At 32.2% G+C, this 25,505-nt stretch overlaps 1 protein-coding gene across 2 annotated transcripts in view; it reads left to right on the forward strand.

Annotated features, from left to right (window-relative positions):
• Klhl4 (kelch like family member 4) overlaps positions 1-25,505 on the forward strand; it is a 92,887-nt gene that overhangs the window by 41,225 nt on the left and 26,157 nt on the right. For both annotated transcript variants that reach the window (XM_048796943.1, XM_015497952.2), the window contains exons 2-6: positions 15,473-15,640; positions 16,028-16,164; positions 18,442-18,638; positions 22,753-22,965; positions 25,130-25,316. In XM_048796943.1, the coding sequence (XP_048652900.1) occupies positions 15,473-15,640; positions 16,028-16,164; positions 18,442-18,638; positions 22,753-22,965; positions 25,130-25,316 (902 nt within the window). The remainder of the gene's footprint in view (positions 1-15,472; positions 15,641-16,027; positions 16,165-18,441; positions 18,639-22,752; positions 22,966-25,129; positions 25,317-25,505) is intronic.

Below are 25,505 nucleotides of genomic sequence, written 5' to 3' on the forward strand. Positions count from 1 at the left end.
TTTTTTTTTTTTTTTTTTGTGTGTGTGTGTTGCTGGGGATCAAACCCAGACTCTCTTGCATGTTAGTCATGTATCTCACCACGGAGTTAAATCCTCAGCCCAGAAATCCTAGTTTTAATGTAGAAAATTGGCATCTGTTTTAAAGGAAAAACAGTCACAAATTTCTTGAATTTTATAAAATAGATGAAAAATGATAGCATTAAAACATTCTCAGCAGTGTTTAGAAAAGCAGTAAGTGTGTTGTATTTAAAATGTTGTCACATTAAACAATAAGTAAGAAAACATTTTAATAGTACTTTAAATCTGGTTGGAGAATTGCAGCTTCCTTTTACTTCTACCTTTGTAAGACCCAAAGCTTTACAAATTGCTACAGTAGACTTTCAGAAACTTCCGCCAGGTTAATGAATCCATCTTCATATTTAATGAGCTGTTATTTATGTATAGATTGTGTGAAATTTGATCTTTTAGATTCAGTAACCTTGTTTCAGATACTTTTGTCCCAACAAAGTGTAATCAAAAATTCATGAGGTTTCCTGCAGTTAAAATTCTCCCAAATTAACAACAACAAACAAAAAGTGGTTGCATGATTTCTATTGACCCTTCATCTGTTTAAATTGCAAATTTGACATCTTCTTTCTCATTAAATCCAATACTTGATTATTATTTGTTGCTCTCATTTTTGTGACACATAAAAGTATATAAAATTGATAAAATGCTGGTGCTAAACATACTGTGCACATTTTTTTCTTCCAGGCATCTGGTTCATAATTGTCTAATTTTACTCAGGGATGACCTTCAGCCCACTGAAGGCAAGTGCAAACTACTTTCACTCTCTTTCATGGTCAAATTCCTGTCAGTTTTAATTTCAAAGACCCCTTAGAATAACTAATTCTGAGCATCCCTTCTTGTTGGCTCAATTCCTCATCCCAGATTTTATGGTTTTTTCTTTCTTTTTTTTTCTGTTGTCACTTGTCCATAAATGTTTGCTAAGTGGCCTATGATTTTCCTGTGTTTAGCTTTGTTAATAATCTATTTTTGACTCTGCTACTTCCAAGTTTCTTGTGTCATCTATAAGTAGCCTAGCTGGGACAAATACCAACACCATTTATAATAGGTACACATTCGTTCACCCTATTCTTCATTCCTTACATATTTTTCTCACACTGTACTATTAATGCAGGCTATGCATGTTCTTTAAGACTAAACTTATCTGTTTTTTTCTCCATCCTTCTAAGGATACTTGGTAGTTTATCTTTGCTTTCACAATTAATGCCAGCTCTGGTGATGATGATATCTCATTTTTAAGGAGTGCTTTTTGTTTCATTAAAGAAATTCATATGTGGAAACTAAATATGCCAAAGTCATGGAAACAGAGAGTTAGAATGGTGATTACCAGAGGCTAAGGACAAAGGATCAGGGGTCATGGAAGGGAAAGGGGTGATGGTGGTCAAAGTTCAGTTTCATTTCAGAAGAAATAGATTCCAGTGATCATATTCCAGTGATTATATAGCATAGTGTTTATAGTTAATAATGATGCATTTTATATTTTTAAAGAGCTAAAAGAATGGTCTTTAAGAGGCTGGGGTTGTGGCTCAGTGGTAGAGCACTCACCTAGTTCTTGCAAGGCACTAGGTTTGATCCTCAGCACCACATAAAAATAAATAAATAAAATAAAAGTATTGTGTCCAACTATAACTAAGAAATTTTTTTAAAAAGAATGGTCTTTAAATGTTCTTACCGCAAAGAAAAAAAGAATTTGAGGTTATGAATATGATAATTAGCCCGATTTGTTTATTCCATAATGTATACTTGCACCAAACATTACACTGTACCCCATAATACATGAAAAATTATTTCTCAACTAAATATAAAATAAAACTTTAAAAATCCCCCTTGACACTTTTTTAGAGATGGAAGGAGTTGATAATAAGGGAAATGAACTTCTTAGTCACTTAATTTACATGTTGGAACTAAATTAATTATCTGAATCCGAACCTAAGCTCACAACAACTATACCATACTGCCTCCTCTTGAATTTTATTTTTATTTTACAATACAATTAAGGTAACATTTAATAATTTTTTTACACTTCTTGTGATGTTACAGTATATTTTTATTAAGTACATATATTTACTTTCAGTAAGTATTTATAAGCTAATGGGAAAATTTACCTTGAAAAAAATATATATATGAAAGTTTCCCCTCTCAAGACACAAGGAAAAGAATGAAACATGTTGCCAAACTCCTGGTCTGTCATGAGCTACTTAAAGGACTGGTTTCAATATTGCCTGACTTACAGTTCAGAAGAAAACAGCAGCATAATTTAAATCTCTGATTGAAAATCACAGTAGGAAGTAATGGGAGTGTAACTTAAGTGAAAACTGCTGGGGAACTGCTGACTCTTGGCAAATTAGGGCTAGAGATTATATGTAAAACAATACAATGGACTATCTCAGGCACCTAGTAGAAACAGAATTGAGATTTAGGAAAATTGATACATTTGAAAGAAACCTGTATATTGTATAAAAACCTGTATATTGCATAAAAGCCTACACATAGGTTCACAGAAGTTGCGTAAACCGAAAAGTCCTGAAATCACATAAAGACTTCTTGTTAGCAAGATAAGAAAAATACTTTTCCCACATATAGCCATTGTCCCAAGGCTGGAAGATGAGTTTTTTTTTTCCCCCTAAGTACAAAATTTTCAATGAAACATATAATAAAAACAAAATAGAACAGTGAAGCATGTTTTATTAAAAGGGGCAAAATAAATATCCACAAATAGACCCTAAAGAAGCACAAGTTTCAGATTTACTAGACAAAGAATTTGTTTAGAAATCTTTCACAAATATGCTCAAAGAGCTAATGGAAAACAGAAAACATTAAAGGAAATCAGAGAAGCAATATATGAACAAAATTGAAATATCAAAGAGGAGATGACAATTACAAAAAGAATAAATCAGAACTTCTGGGGTGTAAAAATACAATAACCTAAATGAAAAATACACTACAGGGTTCAACAATAAAGTTTTAAGTAGTGCAAGAAAGTCTGTGATCTTAAGAGTATGCATATTAAGCAGACCAGTGTTCATACAACTGGAATCTCCAAAGGAGAAATGAGAAAGGGTCACAGAGCTTCTTTAAAGTAAATGGTAGAGAGTTTCTCAAATTTGGATAAGACATATATTGACAAATACAATGAATTAATAGAACTCCAAGTTAGATAAAGCAAAATGATTCAGTTACAACCCCATCATAGTTAAGTTGTTGAAAGTCTGATATGATAAAGAGATCATCCTAAAAGCAGCAATATGAACCATAATGTAAAAAGAATCCTCAATAAAATTATTGTGTATTTTTCAGAAGAAACTTAGCAGAATAGAAAGCAGTGAGATGATATATTTAAAGTGCTGAAAATTTTTTAATCAACCATGAATTCTCTGTGAAAGAACATTGTCATTCTAAATTGAAGGATCTTTTGAAAACAGAACAGTAGCCATGTGTGGAGGTGCACATCTGTATTCCCAGTAGCTGAGGAGGCTGAGACTGGAGGCTTGCAAGTTCAAAGCCAGCCTCAGCAGCTTAGTAAGGCCCCAAACAACTTAGCAAGACATTGTCTCAAAATAAAAAAAATAAAATAAAAAGGGCTTGGAATGTGGCTCAGTGGTTAAGCATCCCTGTGTTTGATCCCTTTTACCAAAATTTTAAAAAGTAATAATAAAACAATTGGAGATGTAGCTAAGTGATCGTGCACCCCTTGTTTCAATCCCTATTACATAAAAGAATATGGTAATGAGTATACAATATATAAAAAGGAAATGTTATGTCCCTAACATTATGGGAGGGGCATAGCTATAAAATGAGTATAATTTTGCATATAAATAAACGTTAAATCAGTATTAGAGTACAATGAATTTTTATAATGTCATGATATTATAAGGAATTTCTTAGTAACTACCAAGAAAATATATATTGTGGCTCAGTGGTAGAGTGCTTGCCTAGCATGTGTAAGGCACTGGATTCAATCCCCAGCACCACATAGAAAACTAAATAAACAAATAAAAGTATTGTGTCTATCTATACCTAAAAATATAAAAAAGAAAATATATACATAGTACTCACAAATGAAAATGAGATGAGATTCTATATACTGCCTAACAAAGATTTGAAAAAAGAAGACTGATGAAGTAAATGAAAGACAAATCTATCTATCTATCCATATATATATATATATATATATATGACATTCAGGAAATAATACAATGAAAATGACAAATACTAATAAGTGTAAGTATAAATGAGTTAATCTCTTCAATCCCAAAGACATGCATTGGCCAGGTTCTTTAGGGAAAAAAAAATCCAAATATATCTTTGCTAAAATAAAGTCTATTCAGTATAATTTCTATGTAAATACATGGTATATATTAACAAATAGTGACATAGTGACCTGGGTTAATATACTCCTATACTTTAATCAAACAAGATATTTTTTTGTTTGTTTTTTTGTACCAAGGATTGAACCCAGGAGCACTTAACCACTGAACCACATCCCCAGACCATTTTTTTTTATTTTAATACAAAGTCTTACTAAGTTGCCTTGAACTTGTGATCTTCCTGCCTCAGCCTCCCAAACCAACGGGACAAAATACATTTTAATGAAAAGACACCCACAAGAGACAGGGAGGGATATACTGATTAAAGGGTCATTTCACAAATAAAACAATTATGAAAGAAATATGCACAACACCACAGCTCCTAAAGAAAGTAAACAATTATTGACAGAATTGAAGGAGACTTAGATGGCTTTACTCTACTTTCAGAAGATTTAAATATCCCAATACACATAATCTACAGGAAAATCAGTTATAAGATCAATAATTTAATTATAGCCTTAGACAATATTATAATCTAGTGGACCTAAAAGATAAATACAGAACCATATACTCTGAAACTTTGCCAGCATAATGAGGGACTATATGAAAATATCTCAACTAACATCATATTGAAGGTTTTTCTTATGCTATTAGGAACAAGACAAGGATGCCTACTTTCACCATATTTTAGTCAGCTTTTTGGCTACTATGACTAAAAGACCCAACAAAAACAATTTTAGAGGAGAATAAATTTATTTGGGGACTCATGGTTTCAGCAGTCTTAATTTGTAGACGGCTGGCTCCATTACTCTGGGCCTGAGGTGATGCAGAACATCATGGAAGACGGACATGACAGAGGAAAGCAACACAGGACATCACACCAGAAAGGAGAGAGAGAGAGAGAGAGCGCGCTCCACTCAACAAGCACAAAATGTATACTTCAGAGCCAATTTCCAAGGGACCCTCCTCCTCTAGCCACATTATCTGCCTATATAGTTACCACCACTTAATTCCCAACAAGAGATTAATGTACTAATAAGGTTCAGCTTCTCATAAACTAATCATTTCACCTTTAAAATTTCTCTTATTATCTCAAACATGAACATTTTGGGGACACGTAATATCTAAATCATAGCATTCAATCCTGGCCTCCAAAAAGCTCATGCTTATCTCACAATGCAAAATACATTTATTTAGTCTGTTTTCAAGAGTTCCCATATTATCAAAAGTCCAAGCATTGCTCAAAAGTCCAAGTTCAAAGTCTCCTCTGAGACTGAAGGCAAAATCTCAGTGTGAGCCTTTGTAAAACTCAAAAGCAAGGTTCATGTATCCAGTATATAAAAGCACATAGTAACATTTCCATTCCAAAATGGAGAAATAAGGGCATAGAAAGAAGGGGTGGGACCAATGTAAGACTAAAACCCAGCTGGGCAAGCAAATACTGTAGTTCTGGGTCCAGGTTCCAGGGCACATACCATCATGACAGTCTCTCCAAAGGGCTTGTATCTCCACACTTATGGTTTTCCTGATTGCAGCCCACATGACTCCTCTCTTGGCTTGTCCCTGCTCAATTCTTGCAGCTTTACTCAGCAGAAATTTCATGGTATTTGAATTTTTGATTTCAGGGAATCTCCACTGCAGTTTCTGTTTCCTTCTCACATCTTTGTGCTTAATGGCCTGCTCAGGGGCTGCCCACAGGAAATAGAACCTTACTGTCCTTTGCCTGACCTCCTAGGCCTTCCTTTGAAATCTCAGGAGACACCTCCATGACCACGTAACTCCAGCATCCTTCATTTCTACATGCAGTACTGGTACTACATAGTTGGTGCTAAGGTCTGCCACCACTTTGAGCACTAGCTAAGCCTCTATAGATGGTGACTGAAGCAGCCTATGAGTGCCTGGGTGGCTGAGTATGGTGAAACAACTTCCTAGCACCCCCTGCCCACATAGCATGTTCTACTCCTTTCTTCTCAAAAAAAAATTTTTTGGCACCCTTGAGCCTGAGATATGTGTGTCCTTGCCAATTTCAGAGATGCCCACAGCCATCTTTCCTATTGTTTCTGTGTAAAGTACTAGCAGCATATCTTTAGCGGTTGTTTTATCTTTAATTACAACAACTTCCTTAGTTCCAGTTTTACTCACAATTTACTGGGAAAATTTCAAGTTTTTCAAATCTATTTTCTTTGCTTTCTGCTCCTGATTATCACAATAATCTTGGCTACAAACTGCCAGCAATACTCATGCCACCCCTGAAGGCTCTGCTGTCTTGAAATTTCTTCTACAAGTTTAAGAAGTCTGTCAAGTTTAAATTCAGGCTTACAGAAAGTCTCAGGACATGAGCAAAATGTGGACAATTTTGCCAAACCATAACATGAGTAGTGTTTATTCCAATTTCAATTGCAATAGAGTCTTCCTTCTCTGTTGAAACCCCATGAGCCCACTTTTTACGACCTAGAGTCATATCAGCATTCTGCTATTATGAACTCTCATGAGAATCATCCACTCAGGTCAACCTATGACATTCTAAAGCTTTTGTAGCTTGTATTTCTAAATTTTCCAAAATTCCTCCCACAAATTCCAAAAAGATCAAAAAGCTTTTGAATCACATGGTTAGGTTAGTCACAGCAATGACCCCACTTCTTGGTACCAATTTCTGTCCTAGTAAGCTTTTTTGCTACTGTAACTATAAGACCTGACAAGACACATTTTAGAGGAGGACAAGTTTATTTGGAGCCTCACAGTTTCAGAAGTCCTAGTTCATAGATGGCTGGCTCCATTGATCTGTGCCTGAGAGGATATAGAACATCATGGAAGAAGGGCATGACAGAGGAAAGCAACACAGGGAAGAAGGGCATGACAGAGGAAAGCAACACAGGACATCACACCAGAAAGGGTGGGGGGAGAGAGAGAGAGAGAGAGAGAGAGAGATCCAATCAACAAGCACAAAATGTATACTCCAGAGGCAATTCCCCAGGGACCCACCTCCTTTAGCCATACCATCTGCCTATATAGTTACCACCTACTTAACCCGTATCAGGTGATTGATTAATGCACTAATAAGGTTCAGCTTCTCATAACCCAATCATTTCATCTCTAAATTTTATTTAATTGTCTCACACATGAGCTTTTCGGGGACACCTAAATCTAAAACATAACACTCCTGTTCTTTTTAAAAATTTTCCTGGAAGTCTTTCCATAGTAGTTAGACCAATAAATAATCAAACATGTTTCATCTAATTGAAGAAGAAGAAAGATATATTTACTAACAAACTTAAACAGAAGTCTATTTAAAACCATTTAGGAAATGCAAATCCAAAAAACTAATGTAGCAGTTTGCATACACTAGGATGGCTATTATTAACAAAAGGGAAAAAGCCTAAAAAATAACATTTTTATTGAGCAGGTCTAGAAATGTAATTTTTTTAAGTTGGTGGGAATAAAAAATTGTGTAGCCACAGTGGAAAACAATATGGCAAGTCTTAAAAAATAGAACAGTACATTTACTCTATGATCCAGCAATTTCAATTCCAGGTATATTTATAGAATTGAAAGCAAGGATGTGAACAGATACTTGAAAATGCATGGTCATAGTGGCATTATTCATAATAGCCAAAATATGGAAACATCTGAAGGGTCCAACAATTGATGAGTGGATAAAAAAAATCTGATATTCAGTCTTAAAAAGAAGGAATTTTTACACATGCCACAATGAGGATTGACCATGTAGCCATTATGGTAGGAAAAGTATCCAATCACAAAACACAAATACTGAATGATTTCACTTACATGAGGCACTTAGAGTATTCAAATTCACAGAGGCAGAAAGTAGAATTGCGTTTGCTAGAGGAATGGAAAATGAGAGTTGGCTGTTTAATGATTATAGAGTTCAGTTTCACAAGAAGAAAAAATCTCTAGAGATTTGTTGCAAAGTAATGTGTACATAATACCACTGAGTGTTCACTCAAAATAATTAAAATGTTTTATAAGTATTTTACAATTTTTTAAGTTGAAGAAGACTAGGTGTCAGAGTAATATGATATGAAAGTCTCACAAAATTGCTAGGTTTGAATACAGGAGGGGAACATAAGCATCTAGCTCTAGATCCTTCTGAAAGTAATGTAGCTCTGCCAACACCTTTGGTTTAAATCAGTGAAATGCATTTTCAGACTTTTGTCTTCCAAGAACTATAAGAAAATAAGTTTGAGTTATTTTAAGCTAAATAAACAACAACAACAAAAAGACTAAACATAGAACTACTCTATTAGCCTGCAGATCAAGAGATCAAGTTTTAGGTATATTTAAAAATAATTAAAAGCCAAAATCTGAACAGATAATTGTGCATCGATATTTATAACATTGTTAGTTAAAAAATCTACATGTAGAAAGAACCAAAATGACCATTGACATATTCATGGGTAAACAAATTTTGGTATATTCATAAAAATAACTCTTACTTGGCCATAAAAAGGAAGACCATGAATGAAATTTAAAAATACATGTTTTATGAACTAAAACCATCACAAATTGGTAAATACTATATTGTACACTTAAATGAGATACCTATAATGGTCACATTCATAGAGACAGAAAATAGAATGGAGGTTGCCAGAAGCTGGGGGGAGAAGGGAATGGTGAGTTATTATTAAATGAGTACAGAGTTTTGAATAATAAAAAATATATATTATGGACATGGACGTTAGTATTGGTTGCAAAACAATATGAATGTAATTAATGCCACTGAACCATATACTTACAATGGTGAATATGGTAAATTTTAGGTTATGTACATTTTGCTACACATTTAAAAAATCAGGAATAACATAATACAAATCCATTCTCAAGTAATACTTACAATCTATGTCAGGAAACTGAACTGATTGTGTTTTTAAAATGGTTAGGAGTTTGAAGATTCTTACCTGCATTCTGAGATTATTAAAGAAGAAACCAAATAACTGGCTTTATTCACTGTCACAGCATTCTGGGCTATGACAGTGAATAAAGCACAAAAGTTTTCCACATTAATTTTATAGAATCTGATATTTCATTGTTATTTAGTGTGTTTCTTGGATAAATGCATGGATAAATCCAAATTACCTTTTTAAATTAATTTTTTTAGTTGTAGTTGGACACAATACCTTTATTTTATTTACTTATTTTTATGTAGTGCTTAGGATTGAACCCAGTGTCTCGCATGTGCTAGGCGAGCACTCTACCACTGAGCCATGACCTCAGCCCTGCAAATTAACTTTTATATTACTATTCACTTGTATATTTCTTTATGTTCCTAAATTTTAGTGTTAGTTGATTGAGGACAGATACTTTGACTCTTTTTTTTTAAGAGAGAGAGAGAGAGAGAGAGAGAATTTTAATATTTATTTTTTAGTTTTCAGCGGACACAAAATCTTTGTTTGTATGTGGTGCTGAGGATCGAACCCGGGCCGCACGCATGCCAGGCAAGCGCGCTACCGCTTGAGCCACATCCCCAGCCCAACTTTGACTCTTTTAGTTATTTCTATAGAAGGTAAATGTAAAAAGAGTAATACAAATCATTATAAATTTTCAAATGAAGGGGAACATTACATATTTGAACTATTTGAGGCAGAAGAAACTGCCTCAGTAAATAAATATGGAGTGAGAAATTGCACAGAGACAAAAATTGAATCAGCAATGTAATGAGATAAAGTACAAGGGATAGTCAAAGAATTAGTAGAAAATAGCATACACTATGTAAAGGAAGATGTGATAGGGAGTATAAATTGAGGCTATGTTGCAGTTGTAAGGTAAGAAGTTTGTATTTAACCTGGTTAATAATTGTGAACTGTTTAATTGTTTTGAAAATCAAATGGATTCATGGAGGTATGTTTTACTAACAGTAATCCAGCAATATCTTACAGATCATTTAGAGAACAGAAAGTCATAAGTATGAATATTAATTGAAAAGCTGTAGAAAGGAATCAGAGCTTACATCAGGCTTACAACAATTCATAGAAAAAAGAAATTAGAGAAAGTAAACTAAAATTTTTGGTTGTCATTTACTTTTATATACTTTCATAAATATTTAGAACAAATCTGGAAAGTAAATTAATTATTGTTAGTTGTATAAAGAAAAAGATTTGGTGGCTGGGGATACGGCTCAGTTGGTAGAAGTTGGTAGAGTGCTTTGTTCACATGCACAAGGCCCTGGGTTCAATCCCCAGCACCATAAAAAAAAAAAAGAAAGAAAGAAAGAAAGATTCCACGGGATTAATTAATTTGCTTAAACTCACAGACCTAGTAGTAGCAGAGGTATGGTACAAGCCTAATATTTTGTTATAAAATGCATAATCTTTTCACCATACCATACTTCATGAACCACAGTATAGAAAAATTTGAATAATTTATTATGGGTCAAATAGGAGAATGAGGTGTATCATATAACTCTTAACTTTGGAAGGAAAAGATGGAGCTATTCTTTGACATACTAAGTTTGACATACTAAGTTAAATCTTCCAGTAGAAGTGTCAGACTGGCCATTGGAAATGTCTTTAGCTTAACAGAGAGGATTTTTATAAAGATTAGAATTCATAGGCATTTGATTAATAGTTAGTCATGACAGTGGATTAAATTCAAAGAGGAAAGAGAGAGCTAAAAATACAATCTTCAGGATCTGGACATTTTGGAAATTGGGAGAGAAAGAGAGGCTGGTAGAATATATATANAATATATATATATATATATATATATATATATATATATATATATATATATGCATGTCATAGAAACCAGAGAGGAGACAGATTCAAATAAGAGGGCATTGAAAATAATATTAAGACAATGGGATCTGATTACAGGAAGAGGGACTCTAATACACATTTTCATATAGAATTTTAACTGGGATTTCAACATGTACTCAGATATATGGTTTTAACATTTTTCCAAAGATTTTTCATTAGCCTTAATTTTAATGTGTGGGACTATTACATAAACATGTTTATAGTAAGCTTTGAATTGTATCTGAAAGTGCTTAAAGCAATATTTCTAACAATGATCTTTGGACTCTCAGTCTCTCACAAGCCCATTTAAATACAGAGCATTTCCTTAGAGGAATGTGGTTTTTAAATTTTACAACACATTTTTTGTTTGGTACTGGGAATTGAATCTAGAGCCTCTTAACCATGGAGACACATCCATTTTTACTTTTTATCTTTAGAGAAGGTCTCAATAAGTTGTTTAGGGCCTCACTAAGTTGTTGAGGCTGGCTTTGAATTTGTGATCCTCCTGCCTCAATTTCCCTAATTGCTGGGATTACAGGCATGCACCACAACCTCCGGTACACTGTGAATTTTTTAAGGATATGTTATTTTATTTTTCATTGACATCTATGCCAAGAACACTATAGAATAATTGTATTTTGGCCATCAATTTTTGCCATATTTCAATTTTTACTTGTTTTAAAAATCTCATTGCAGTTCAATTATAGTACCATCCTGAGTTTAGACTCCAAGGGGAAAATAGTTTTTATTTAAGTTGGTGATGATCTTGTTAAGTGCTGCCTAAGAACAAACATTATAAATACCTAGTGCACTAAAGTAATAATTGAATTTTAATATTAAAACTCAAGTTATTAGGTTAGTGTATATACATGTATTCTCTTACTCTGATGAGACCCTAGAAGCAGTCATACCTAATAAATTAAGCACACCTAGTACCCAGATGTTGATTTCTAATATAATTAACCAATGAAAAGAACTTAGGATCCTTGCTGAAATGTCTGATTATACTTTAAAAAAGTAAGATTATGGCAACTTATAGTGTCAGGCAGTAAGGGAAATCTAACAATAATTCTGTGATAATAAAATATGTCAAAGGGACAGATGAGCCAGTTGTAAGAGCTGCTAATGTTTAAACCTTGAATGATTTAAGCAACAGAATGAATGAAGCAGTATTAGTTTTTAAACCAAATTATACAGGAAAAGTCCATGAGCTGATATTTATATAAATACATCATACATTTATATATATGTACATAAATATGTTTATATTATGTAATTTTATTACTCTTCCAGAGAAAAATGTATATTAACTTATAAAAATTCAATGTAAGAATTTTTAAAACATTATATATTTATGTAAGTAAATCTTGTCAGTTAACTTAAGACTTAACTTTGTACAGAAATCTTTCATTTCCATTATTTCATTTGGTTCTTAGAAGAGTCTTGTACCATAAACATAATTGCTGGTAGTCTTAATATTATTTTCATCCCCATTTTGTAGGATAAAGTTAATAATTAACAAAGATAATGTGACTTGGCTAAGATCACTCATCAAGTATATAGCAAATACTGGACTTAAATTTAAATTTAAGTATTCCGCCTCCAGATCATAGGATCTTTTCATTCCATCATCTGCCTCCCATGTTATATCCTGTAGTTACTATACAATAAGACAATGGGACAAATATTCTCTAATGCAGTGGTTTCCATTATAACCTCTGATTTGACATTATGGTATCTAAACTGGAGACATGAGAATCATCCTTTATGAGCTCTAGGTAATTACTATGATTAGGTAGGCAAGTATCAATGTACTAGCTTTCCTGGTGGTGATCATTACATTCTCCTCAGATAATAACCAAGAGTATATTATAATTTTTTGCTTTATTTTGTATCTTTAGATTAATATATTTGCTGTATTTTGAATGCTAGTATTTTGATTTACTCATATCTCTGAGCACTGATTTCTTATTTTTTAAATATTTTTAATTGTAGATGGACACAGTACCTTTATTTCCTTTATTTATTTTTATGTAGTTGCTGAGGATTGAACCCAGTTTTTCACAAATGCTAAGCAAGCGCTCTACCACTGAGCTACATTCTTAGCCTTGATTTCTTATTTCTTGATTTGACAAAAGAGTTGTGTCTGTATTTTGAAGCATAAGGAACTTATGTGTGGTTCAAATTTATTGGATTTTTAGATTCTTAAAAACCTGCATTTTGATTATGAAATAAATTTCAGATATAGAATAATTTCATTGTGTCCAAATAAGAGCATCCTAAACTAGCTTTAATCCTTGTCCAAGTTAGGCTGATTAAAAAAAAAAATAAGAAAATAAAATTGTTCCGTCACCAAAACTTGCCTTGATACCTCTTCTTTAGAAAGTTTCACATAATTGCTGTATACATGATGGTAACTAAGATAACAAAACACTGAATGCTTGATTGAAAAAATTAATGTGAATTTAACCATTACAGTTGCAGAGGAAATATTAAAATAATGTGAGTTAAATATAACCTGAATGTTTTCCTTTCAGTGGTTCCAAGGGATTTTTTCCTTTCTAGAATTAGTAAAGAAGATTGCCTCTAATGGGAAAATATAGGAAATTATTAGGCTATCCATATCATATGTTAAAGAAAAAGAGTTAAATTTAGCAATGTTTATTTGAGAAAAAAAAGGTTGTAGAACAGATTAAATTCTATATGAAGATGATTTAGAATGTCTTACCTCCAATGTGGTAAGCTATATTTATAGGCAGAAAACCAGGAAAGAGCATAGAGATGTTATCTGATTGGTGTAGTTCAGCCCATTCCTCATTTGATCATAATTTTCCTGCCTTTTTTTCCTGAGATTGCCTGAAGGTCCATCCTGCTATATTTGGATAGGTCTCAGTCACTTGATTTCAAGGTTACTATTTATTTGCATAGCAAGCTATGGTTCAGTTCTCTATGAATGGAGGCCACTGTTGGGACAAAATTTATCATCAAAGTATGGAGATTGGTTTAATCCAATCTTAATTTAACACATGGTACCCTGGTTGTTAATACATTATTGTAACTTAAAAATTCTTTAAAGTCAAGAAGATTCAGAGAGGAATCATTTATTTGAGTTATATATATAGAGAGAGTAATATCACCGTGGATCAGTTTTCTGTAAAACAACATAGGCTGTGTTAGAGTTGGGAAATTTAAAGCTAATCCTAATTGTTGGTTGGAATATGATGCCTGGAAACAAGAAAGGTAATGAGCAATATATTTAATTCTGTTCATTCAAGAATCAAATTTGTAAAACTCTACCAATTATAAGACTGTGTGTGTTTCTATAGGCATTTAGATTCCTCCACTGTGTGAAATTCAAAATACACTAGTACAGCTTACATTATTATAAATACCACAGTGATCACATTTTCCTAAATATTAAGCAATAAATAGTGGAAATACATCAAGTTTTCTCATAAGATTGACATATTGTAAAGAAAGTTACAAGGACTTTCAGGGCTAAAAAATCTTCAAGAAATATTTCTGAAGGTTAATGAGTAGCTCATAGACAAAAGTGGAATGAAAAAAATTTAATTATTTTGAAGAATGTCTAAAGGTTATGTGTCCTGTGACATAAATTTGATACCCATTTAGATTCAAAGAACAGTGATATTTTCATGATTATATTTGTGCATATAATAGTTTTTACTAGGGTAAAGCATTCATGATTATGATTACATTCCAAATATAAATACTAACCATAACTCTTCACTTTAATGGAGAGTGAGACAGTAATCATATGAACATATTTAAGATTATAGAGCTAATTTTAATTTTACTTTAATCCAAAATATTGTTTTCTGAAGATTACATGCCTAAATTTCTACTAGTGTTGCAGGATTCTCCACAGAGAGATAGGAAACTGGTTTATTAGTCCCAGCACTGGCACAGTGGATTCATATCCAGAGGCTGAACACTATGCACAGCCAGGGATTGCCTTACATACCCCCATTACATGTTAGCTGCTTTTTCTTCCCTATATGGCAACGTACATTCTGATTAAGTATTCTATACTATAGAGTTAGAACAGAATTGGACAGTGTCACCCCATAACAGAGTTGCAACAGAGTTGTGGCAGTGTTACCATAGAGTTAGAGCAGAGTTGCACATGCACATTGAATATACCATGTTGCTTTCTCTTTGTTTTTGGAGTATATGCACATAGCTACTGAGTGTGTCAAGATGCTTTCTCTTTATTCTGAGAGAGCCCTTACCACACTAGCTATGTGAATCTCTCTAGGAGAAAAAAAATGCAATTCTTATAAAATGTTATGATAAACTATATTTTCATTCTTTCTTACCTTTCAGACTGTATTCACAGTATACTGAAGAAATGAATACCTCCAGGTCTGAGGAGCAATACCACGCTAAAAACCATGCGGAGCAAACTCTCTGTAAAATGGAGAACTACTTGAAAGAGAAACAACTGTGTGATGTACTACTCATTGCTGGACACCTCAGAATTCCAGCACATCGGTAAGTATACTTATGCAGACAGAACATATGGTCAGTAGGGCCAACATGAATGAGGGAGAATAAGCAAATTGCTCATAAATTGGAACACTGGACAAATAGATTTATTTTCCCACATTGAAAAAAAACCATTATATGATCCATTTCTTCATGCAATGTTTAGAAGAACCAAAGTTCAGAGAGATTATTGAAGGAAACAACACAAACTCTCTGAAAGAAGACCAGTTTACTTATCTGGCCTTTCTAACTTCATTACATTTTATAGAATTATGAAAGATCTATGCAAATTCCAAACTGACCAGATTTACAAACTTATTGAAGAATGAATTTCATCTTTTTGGTGAGATTATCAATTTGATTTCAGTTCTTATGAAACATTACTATTTATAGGTTGGTTCTCAGTGCAGTGTCTGATTATTTTGCTGCCATGTTCACTAATGACGTGCTTGAAGCCAAACAAGAAGAGGTCAGAATGGAAGGAGTAGATCCAAACGCACTTAACTCCTTGGTGCAATACGCTTATACAGGTAAGTTCTGACATGAATTAACTCATTATAATTCTGCATTATATAAACTGTATTATTATTATTTTCAATCTACTGAGGATAGATGAGTTAAGTAACCTTTCTAAGGTAGTAAGAAGGGAGCCTATGAGTATTGAATCATAACAGAAAACAACGAAAGGTAAATAACATGCAGTAAAGTATTTTACCATGATAGTAGAGAATTATTTTAGCCCCCAATATAAGAAGATGTCCCTCTTGAATAAAGTTAACAAATTCTTGTTTTCAAAAGAAAAGTGGAAGTAAATTTTGACTAATTCTCTACTATAAAATTATGTTCTAATTTTATAGTAGAGAATTAGTCTCTTCCTTTGGGATTATAAATTCATATTTACTCAAATTCTAAAACATGACTCTGTGGGCCAACAAAGTATTTTGATCTTTTCTCCATAATGATTTTTTCATCTTTAGGATCTCCTACTGTTTAATTACCTTTATGTAATTATATATTCATAGACTCTTCTAAAGGCTACAAGTGTGCATCTTGGCTTTCTCCAGGAGAATTGTTTTCAAACAATTTTGTTTACATTGTGCCTAAAATAAATTTGAAAAACAAAAAAAATACCCTTAAATTTTTCATTAATGACTAAAAGTTTTTGTAATTTTAAATAGTTGTAAGGTGCAAAATTCATAATATGTTGTAAATATTGATATTTTTCAAAAGTAACTATTACACTTGCATATTAAATGTATCTGGTGATATCTCTACACTTTATCAATTTAGTACCAGTAACCATTCATTTGAAAGTATATGTGTAGGGAAATTTCTCAAAAATTAAACATATTTTACTTACAACTCAGAGATTTCACTTTTAAATATATGTCCAAGAGAAATGAAAATATATGCACCCCAAAATGTGCACACAAATGTTTATAACAGCATTATTCATAATAATGAAAAAGTAGAAACAACCAAGCTGTTTATAAAATCTGAATTTGTACATCAAACTTTGTAAGTGCATAACATGTATATTAATAGGCAATACAAAAGGAATGATGTTCTGATAGATGGTACAACAAGAATGTAACTTTGAAAACATCATACCACCCAAAAGACCACTTATTGTATTATTCCATCTGTCTTAGGTGTCCAAAATAGGGAAAGTCAAAGAGAAAATGCATAGTGTTTGCCAGAGTATAGGCAAAATTGGGAGTGACCATTTGCAGATATAGTTAATACTTTTTTGCATCTCATGAGATATTGTCTGGGTTTTCTTTTCAAACTTCAAGAAAAGAAATAACATAAGAAAATGTACAAATGGACCAGATTACTTTACAACATATTTCACAGACTGAATTAAATATAGAACATGTCACAAAATTCTTATGGTTGTGCAGTCATATTGGATACATATTAAGTTATGTTTAGAAAGAAAAACTTAAAGAAATAGTCACTTTGGCTAAAACATTAAAAGTGGGGGTATATCTTAAAAATAACAATGTTTGCAATAAATTATCAATAATGCTTGTTCTAAAAATTGTAGATATATCATGATAAAGGAAATGATATAAATTACTTCTGATCCCATTTTTAAAAATCATTACAGATATTTTTAAACAAAGTCTATTTTTTATAAAAGCAAATACTTATATAAGCAGTTATTTATTTGTAGACCCTGTGCAACATTCTCTTCCTTTTGAGTCACTTGTAGTACTCAAGTCCATGAATAATATTTGGGCAAAGATATCTTTACCAAATAATAGATGCATATACAAAAATTTGGATATAAAGGGCTCTTCTCATTTACCAAGATCTTTAGCTTCTCACAAATGACAATTATTGTGTATGGTCAGTGGTATAATCTCTGTACAAAATGACATAATGTGCCTTAACTCATAATGTAGACAGTTTTTCCAGCTTTATTTAGGTATGATTGACCATTAAAAATAATATATTTAGGGTGATGTTCTTATGACTACATTAATAATAAATGACTGAGATAAGATTTAAATTCAGACTTAAGAAAAAACAATTTGTAGTTTTTGTAATGTTAATATTCACTGTTAATTCACCATAGTCCTTTTGATATTATACTTTGGCTCCCTTCAGTCCTATTAGTGTTTACACTCAGTCGCCCTTATGTATATCAGGCTCAAAACATATTCCTAGAGTATAACTATAGTATAGGAAAAAAAACATAGCCTTAATTTGGAGGGAAATGGAAAATTCAACTAACTAGCACATTTTTTGCCATTCTTTATAGGAAACATAATCATTGTTTACTTTTACAAACAATTTAGGTGTCCTTCTATTAAAAGAAGATACCATTGAAAGTCTGCTGGCTGCAGCTTGTCTCCTGCAACTGACGCAGGTCGTTGAAGTCTGCTCCAGTTTCCTCATAAAACAGCTCCATCCTTCAAATTGCTTAGGAATTCGATCATTTGGAGATGCCCAGGGCTGTACAGAGCTCCTCAACGTGGCACATAAGTACACCATGGTAAAGTCAATTGTTTCAAAATAACTTGTACAAGTACTATGTAAATACTGGAATAAAATTAAAAGCAATATATAAACATAATTTACAGGTGACTTGCACATAATAGATAAAAATATTTGTCTAGTTAAATTTTGTTAATCTTTGGAACCAAAAAGTTTTATTAAATCTCAAAACTTGGAGAAATGAAAATAATGCCAAAATTGAATTGTGCACGCATATATTGCAAATCAGATCTATATTATTAAGAAAAAAATATTAATTCGCTGATGCTTTTGCCTAATTATTTAATTTCTAACATTGACATGTTATGATTTATAATGAAAGATAAATATCACTCAATAAGAAAATGCTAATATTAATAGATTAATTGAAAGAGCTTAATAATTACCAAAATTAATAACTCAGACAATTTTTTAGAGCTCTTACTTAAAATGTGCTAGGCACTGGGTTTATACTCAGCACCACAGAAAAGCAAACCAAAACCCTCTACAATTCTACTATTAATTATATTGAATTAAATGAAAGTGTCAGAATGCTAAACAAGTGCTCTATCACTGAGCTCTGTCCCCAGCCCTATCAGTTTGTGGTAATTATTTAAAATTTCCATAGAATGAAATGATCTTTATTTAGTCAGGTGACAATCACATGAAATATGAGTTGTAAAGAGGCAAGGAAAACTGGACAGAGAATATAAAATAAGCCTTAGCATTAATGTTAATACTATCCTGATGCAAAGAAGAAAATGAACTTTTTTAACCTCTGAGAGTACTGACTGACATAAGAGATGGATCTTTCTATGAAACCTAAAAAGAATATTTTAAACAAGAAATTATTCCAGTTATTTAAGTTTTAAAAAAATGAAAGGCATGTGCTTACAAGTGAAAAAAGATAATAGCATGCAAAATTGATTAGTAAATGTAACATTATTTTAGTGTAAAGACCATATATATATTTTCTACAGTTTTACACCGATCATAAAATTTTCAAATTTCTAAAATTTGCATTCTCTTAAAATTTCTTGTAAATTTTTCTTCTTCCTTCTTCCCACTCCATATCATTCCTAAACATTTGAAATTGCAAATATATTCCTTAAACAGTACCATTGTGTGGTAATCACATTATAATGGATTTGCATTTTAAAATGTGTCATTTAATTATGCTATTTGTATTCATGTGTCCTAAATACACATGCCACAGAATCTAAAGGAACAGCAGTTATGTAGTTCAAAGGTTAATCTTACCCACAAAAGCCAAACATGAAAACTTCCTGTTAAATTACTTAAATTCTTGAACTAAGTATTAACAGTTTCCTGCCTGGTATCTTACTCTTGCAGACAAAATAAGTTCTGATAAACAGCATGAATTATTTTTGTTACACAAAATGAACTTGTCTTCCTTTTCCTATTATGTGTCCCAAACTGAGTGTTAAAGCAGGATGTGTATAAAAATACAATGGTGTTGTCTCCCTTAATCCTCCTTTAGTATTATGTTAGTATCTATTGTGAGTACAATAAAATAGGTAAAGGGCTTGCTATAATAGTGCTTTTGTAATACTGCAAATAATTTTAGACCATATAATAATGCAAATAATTTTTTTAATATTTGTTTTTAGTTGATGTACCTTTATTTTTTATTTATTTATATGCGGTGCTGAGGATCAAAATAAGTGCCTCACACATGACAGGCAAGTGCACTGCTACTGAGCCCCAGCCCCAACCCAAATACTTTTGATATTTAAGAATAATGTTAAACAATTTAGAGATACAATTACAATCAGGTGAACTGCTAGATTGAATAAGCAGATTGTCCTCTATAATGTGGGTGGGCTTCATCCAGAAATACCCTTAGGGTGACACCCAGAAAAATATTTGGTCAAATGTCTGGGCACTCTGTGACCTAAACAAGTTTCACACATAAAATTAACCATTTCAATCATGTAAATAGTTGTCTGTACCAATGAATCATTCAGCAAGCATGCTATATTCTTTTGTTAAATTTTATAGCAATTTAAATGTAGATGTGGAAAAGAGTTTCATAGTGAATACAAGACACAAAAAAAGATTCTTGGGAAGGTACATAGAAGAAAAAATTATTTACCTTAAACAAGGAGCAAAATAATTTCAAAATCAAAAATTTAAAATCAGACTTTAGGGCTGGGGTTGTGGCTCAGTGGTAGAGTGCTTGCCTTATATGTGTGAGTCACTGGGTTCAATTCTCAGCACCACATATAAATAAATGAATAAAATAAAGGTCCATCAACACTAAAAAATATTTTTTAAAAATCAGACTTTATGCATTACTAATTATTTGTCTACATGTACTGAATACTTCAGGGTCATATGTTGATAATTTAAAATAATACATATATTTGTTATTTAGACTTATCCAGATTGCCCAGCAATTTTCAATAGTCTTATAAGACAGCAACTCGAAGTCATACAAAATTCTATCAGAAAATCAAATTTCTAATTGTATGTAGTATGAACACCAAGTAAACCATTTCTACTACTTTCTTTACTCCCTCAAATGTATAATCAAATTTAATAGACTGTAATCCACCTTTTCCATTGAGTAGGCATCTCTTTCCTTTCTTTGTTCCTTTTGTGTCATTGTAAAATAGACACAAAGGAGAATGAAACAGTGTTTTCCATTATTTACCATAGTTTCAGAGCTTATGTAAATGTTGGCTATTGGTACCCCTAAGTTTTACAGTGTTTTATGTTTTATTAACTCTTTAATAAAAATATTTTATCACTTACCAAAAAGTTTTAGCATTTAAAAAATGCAATAGACGTTATGTTAGAGGGTTACATCTAAGTCCAGATTTTGCAGCTTAATAGATCAAATAATATGTATTGCTGGCTTTCTCATCAGAGTAATTTCACTTCCTCGTAAGAACATATTTTGGATGGTTTAATGCTTGTGAAATATTTTATTAAAGTGTGAAATGCTGTATGAATGAGATATATTAGTAACACTATTGTCATCATTTTCTATGAGTGAGAGGATTTTCAATGTTTCTTTTTAATAGATGAGTTAATTTGAAACTTTATGACATCAGAACTTCCTTAGGGGTCTATCAGCCTTGAGAATGCTGTATGGATAATTTTGTTATTAGGCTAACTCAGTTCTATAATGACTAATGTACGAGTAGATGTGAGGGATTGATTTGATTCATCCAGAGTCCCCAGTTATTCAGAGTCTGTCTTACTCTACTCTCAGAATATCTGTTTGCTGTGTAACATAAATTACCAGGTGCACATGTTTATGTCCATTTCAGAAGCATATTTTATAGCATTCAAAACTTCATATCTTCATTGTGAAAAATATTGTAGATTAAAATATTTCAAAAATATGTAATGTTTATAAACTAGAAAATATGGTGGTATTTTGATTAAAAAATGGAAACAGCTGTTTAAAAATTGATACTTGCTAAAATACATGAGAAAACATTTGTAGAAGGGACATTGGAGATATAACAGAAATTGAAATATAGCCCTACTCTTGTCTGAAGGAACATTTCCTAACCCCTTTCAGATTGTCGAATCTGTTGACTGTGATGCATTAGAGAAGGATACATTTCCCTTGGTCAATAGTAGAACATTCTCTTCCATAAGAGGAAAGACTTTTTCATTTATCTCCTTTTATCATCTCAAAAAAGTACAATTAGTTGCTGCCTCAAATACATAGCTAGAGTTAACTCTCCCAGACCTTCAGGATTGCTTCCACCTCAAAACTTTTCAGCCTTTCTTTGGGTCTTTTTACTAAAGATCAACTAGGCAGTCAGTTCTGGAGTCAAAAACTCTTTTTGTCATGTAAACAGCTGGAAGAAAAAGCAGTATTATCAGCTCTGATATTCTTCATTCTTCTCATGTGATCTGTGAAGTAAAAGACTTTCCTTGTGTTCATTAAATAATTCCTAGTGGAAGCACTTGGACCCTAAGTTTCAGAAGGCTCCAATACTCCTGTCAGATAGCAATAGCACCTATTGCTATAAATGGATATATATCTATCTGACATTTTTAAAGATTAAAAAGTGAAATCCTTTGATATGCTTGTTTCCTTAAGAAAATTCTAAAATACAAAATTTCAGTAGATGACCTTTCTTTTCTAGGAACACTTCATTGAGGTAATAAAAAACCAAGAATTCCTCCTGCTTCCAGCTAATGAAATTTCAAAACTTCTGTGCAGTGATGATATTAATGTGCCTGATGAAGAAACCATTTTCCATGCTCTAATGCAGTGGGTAGGTCATGATGTTCAGACTAGGCAACAAGACCTGGCAACCCTGCTTTCTTATATCCGACTGCCATTACTTCCAGCACAGGTATGGAAATTTCCCCAGGTAATGTATATTAGAGTTCTAAACTACCTCTAGGCACCAATCCATTCTTTTTTAAATTAGTTTTTTTAGTTGTAGGTGAACATAATGCCTTTATTTATTTATTTATTTATTTATTTTTATTTGGTGCTGAGGATTGAACCCAGTGCCTCACCCATGCTAGGTGAGCACTCTACCATTTAGCCACAATCCCAGGCCACCAATCCATTCTTTGATTGCCTATTTATTCAGGGAATATTCAATTTAGTGCACTCAGTATTTATTTCACAGAAAGTCATATTCAACCTTTAATTAGAAATATTAATATGGAAAGAGAGGAAACATGGATAAAAATACAGATAATCCTTACACATCATTATATTAATTAGTTTCAGTTTCCTCTCTTGCTAAATAGCACTTGTACCAAGCAGAGAAAATAACTAGTCTGACACTTTTTCTTTTACTGCTCACCTTCTAGGCAAGGTGTTTATAATAAGTATAAGAGCCTCCCACAGGAAGGTCTAGAAAAGAATCTGATTCTTGATAATATCTACCACCATGAGTAATTATCTGCTATGATTGAAAGCATATTTTCAGATGCACTAGAGCATCATTATAATGGCATCCTCATCATGCTTGCCAAACTGAAGGAATATAGCAAGGATGCTTCTAAGCAAACAACATTGATTTAGGCCCAAGGTTGACTTATCTCTTACTGAATCTTAATATTTGCATTTTAGTGAGACTGCAGTGCAGTGCCACTGCATAATTCCATCATTGATGGTAAGCACAATTTTTTTCTTTAAAAATTTATCAAAATAGATATTATTTATACTATATATAAAAGTATATTACCCATATGCATTTCATATTTATTGGTTCTGTTAAAGTCCTCAAACAGCATCCACATCAGAAAGAGGAGTCTTGTCTAGACTTAGATAGCTTGTGATAGTTTCATAAATATTAAAATTAATATTAAAATTAATCAATTTTTCAACAAAATTGTTAACTGAATGTTAATATTGAAAAAGATTGTTAATCCACTGATAGTTTCTCCATATATTACTGTTAGCTGTTAATTAAATCCCATGAAACTACATACTTGCTTTTAAGACTCCATACATGTGCAATACAATAACATTGATCACCCTTCTAACTATAGCAAATTTATCCAAAGGGCAAGGCAATGGTAACACCTAAAAAAGAAACATTAACATATATATGTAATTTTAGACCCACAGTTCTAAATCTAGAATTGATAGATTAACTTCATAAACTATAGAAATTTTATGTTTATGTGAATATATGTATGCTTATGTGTGTTATTCTCAAGTGATTTATTAGGTTCTCTTAAACGGCACCATTTAAAATGTTATTGTCCCAGAGGAGGGAGGAGGGAAGTGAAAGGAGAAATACTGGGAATGATACTGGCCAAATTATATTGTTATATTATGTGCATGTACCAATATATAACAATGAAGCCTAGGATTATTTACATCTATTTTATACTAATAAATATATGGAAGAAAAATATGTTCCTGTCCTAGCAATATGGCATTACCTTGGTGCTTATTAGAAACAATTTCTCAGGCCCATTTAAGCAATATTTGGGGGTCATGTTGAGAAATTCATATTTTCAAAATCTCACCAGATGAATTTTAGACATGGAATTTTAAGATGCACTGGTGGGTATAATATATCAGAAGTCTTTAATTTTACATTCCTTTAAGTCTGTTTGACTTTTTTAGCAAAGTAATTTTGTTTGAAGTTATTTTATTGGCATGAAGGGAAATTTCCAGCTCAAACATACAACCAGTAGTCTTTTGTACTCTTATCTCTGAGTGTGTTCTGTACCTATAATATGGATTATTTAAATAATAATAGTAACAATAATAATTTTATAAGTCCTTTTTTATATTCCTTCAGATGATATATGTACAAATTCAAATGGAACAAAGTTGCAATAGATCATTGATACTACTATGAAACTTCTAGTCATTTACATGATAAGTGAAAATAAAAATATCTTACTAATAAGAAACTTAAACTAAAAATAACAAAAATTATACACTTGAATTAGCTTCAGTTATCTTCAAATTTATATAAACTTAAATATTTTCTTTGTAATGGTGGACTCTTCACTTATATGCCATGCATCATTACTTTTCAGTTACTGGCAGATCTAGAAAATAGTTCCATGTTTGCTGGTGATCTTGAGTGTCAGAAGTTACTCATGGAAGCTATGAAGTATCATCTCTTACCTGAAAGAAGACCCATGATGCAAAGCCCTAGAACAAAGCCTAGAAAATCAACTGTGGGGTCTCTTTATGCTGTGGGAGGCATGGATGCTATGAAAGGTAAAAGAGAGAAATAGAAAGTGCCTTCATTCCAGAAAGAAAAGATATAGTAAACATTCTCCAAATCAGGAAGGTGGTACTAAAGCCATGTTAAATGAGTGTATGTATTTATGTGTGTGTGTGTGTGTGTGTGTGTGTGTGTGTGTGTGTGTATATATATATATATATATATATATATATATATATATA

The sequence above is a fragment of the Marmota marmota genome, unplaced genomic scaffold, assembly GCF_001458135.2.
Source record: "Marmota marmota marmota unplaced genomic scaffold, marMar, whole genome shotgun sequence".
Lineage (NCBI taxonomy): Eukaryota > Metazoa > Chordata > Mammalia > Rodentia > Sciuridae > Marmota > Marmota marmota.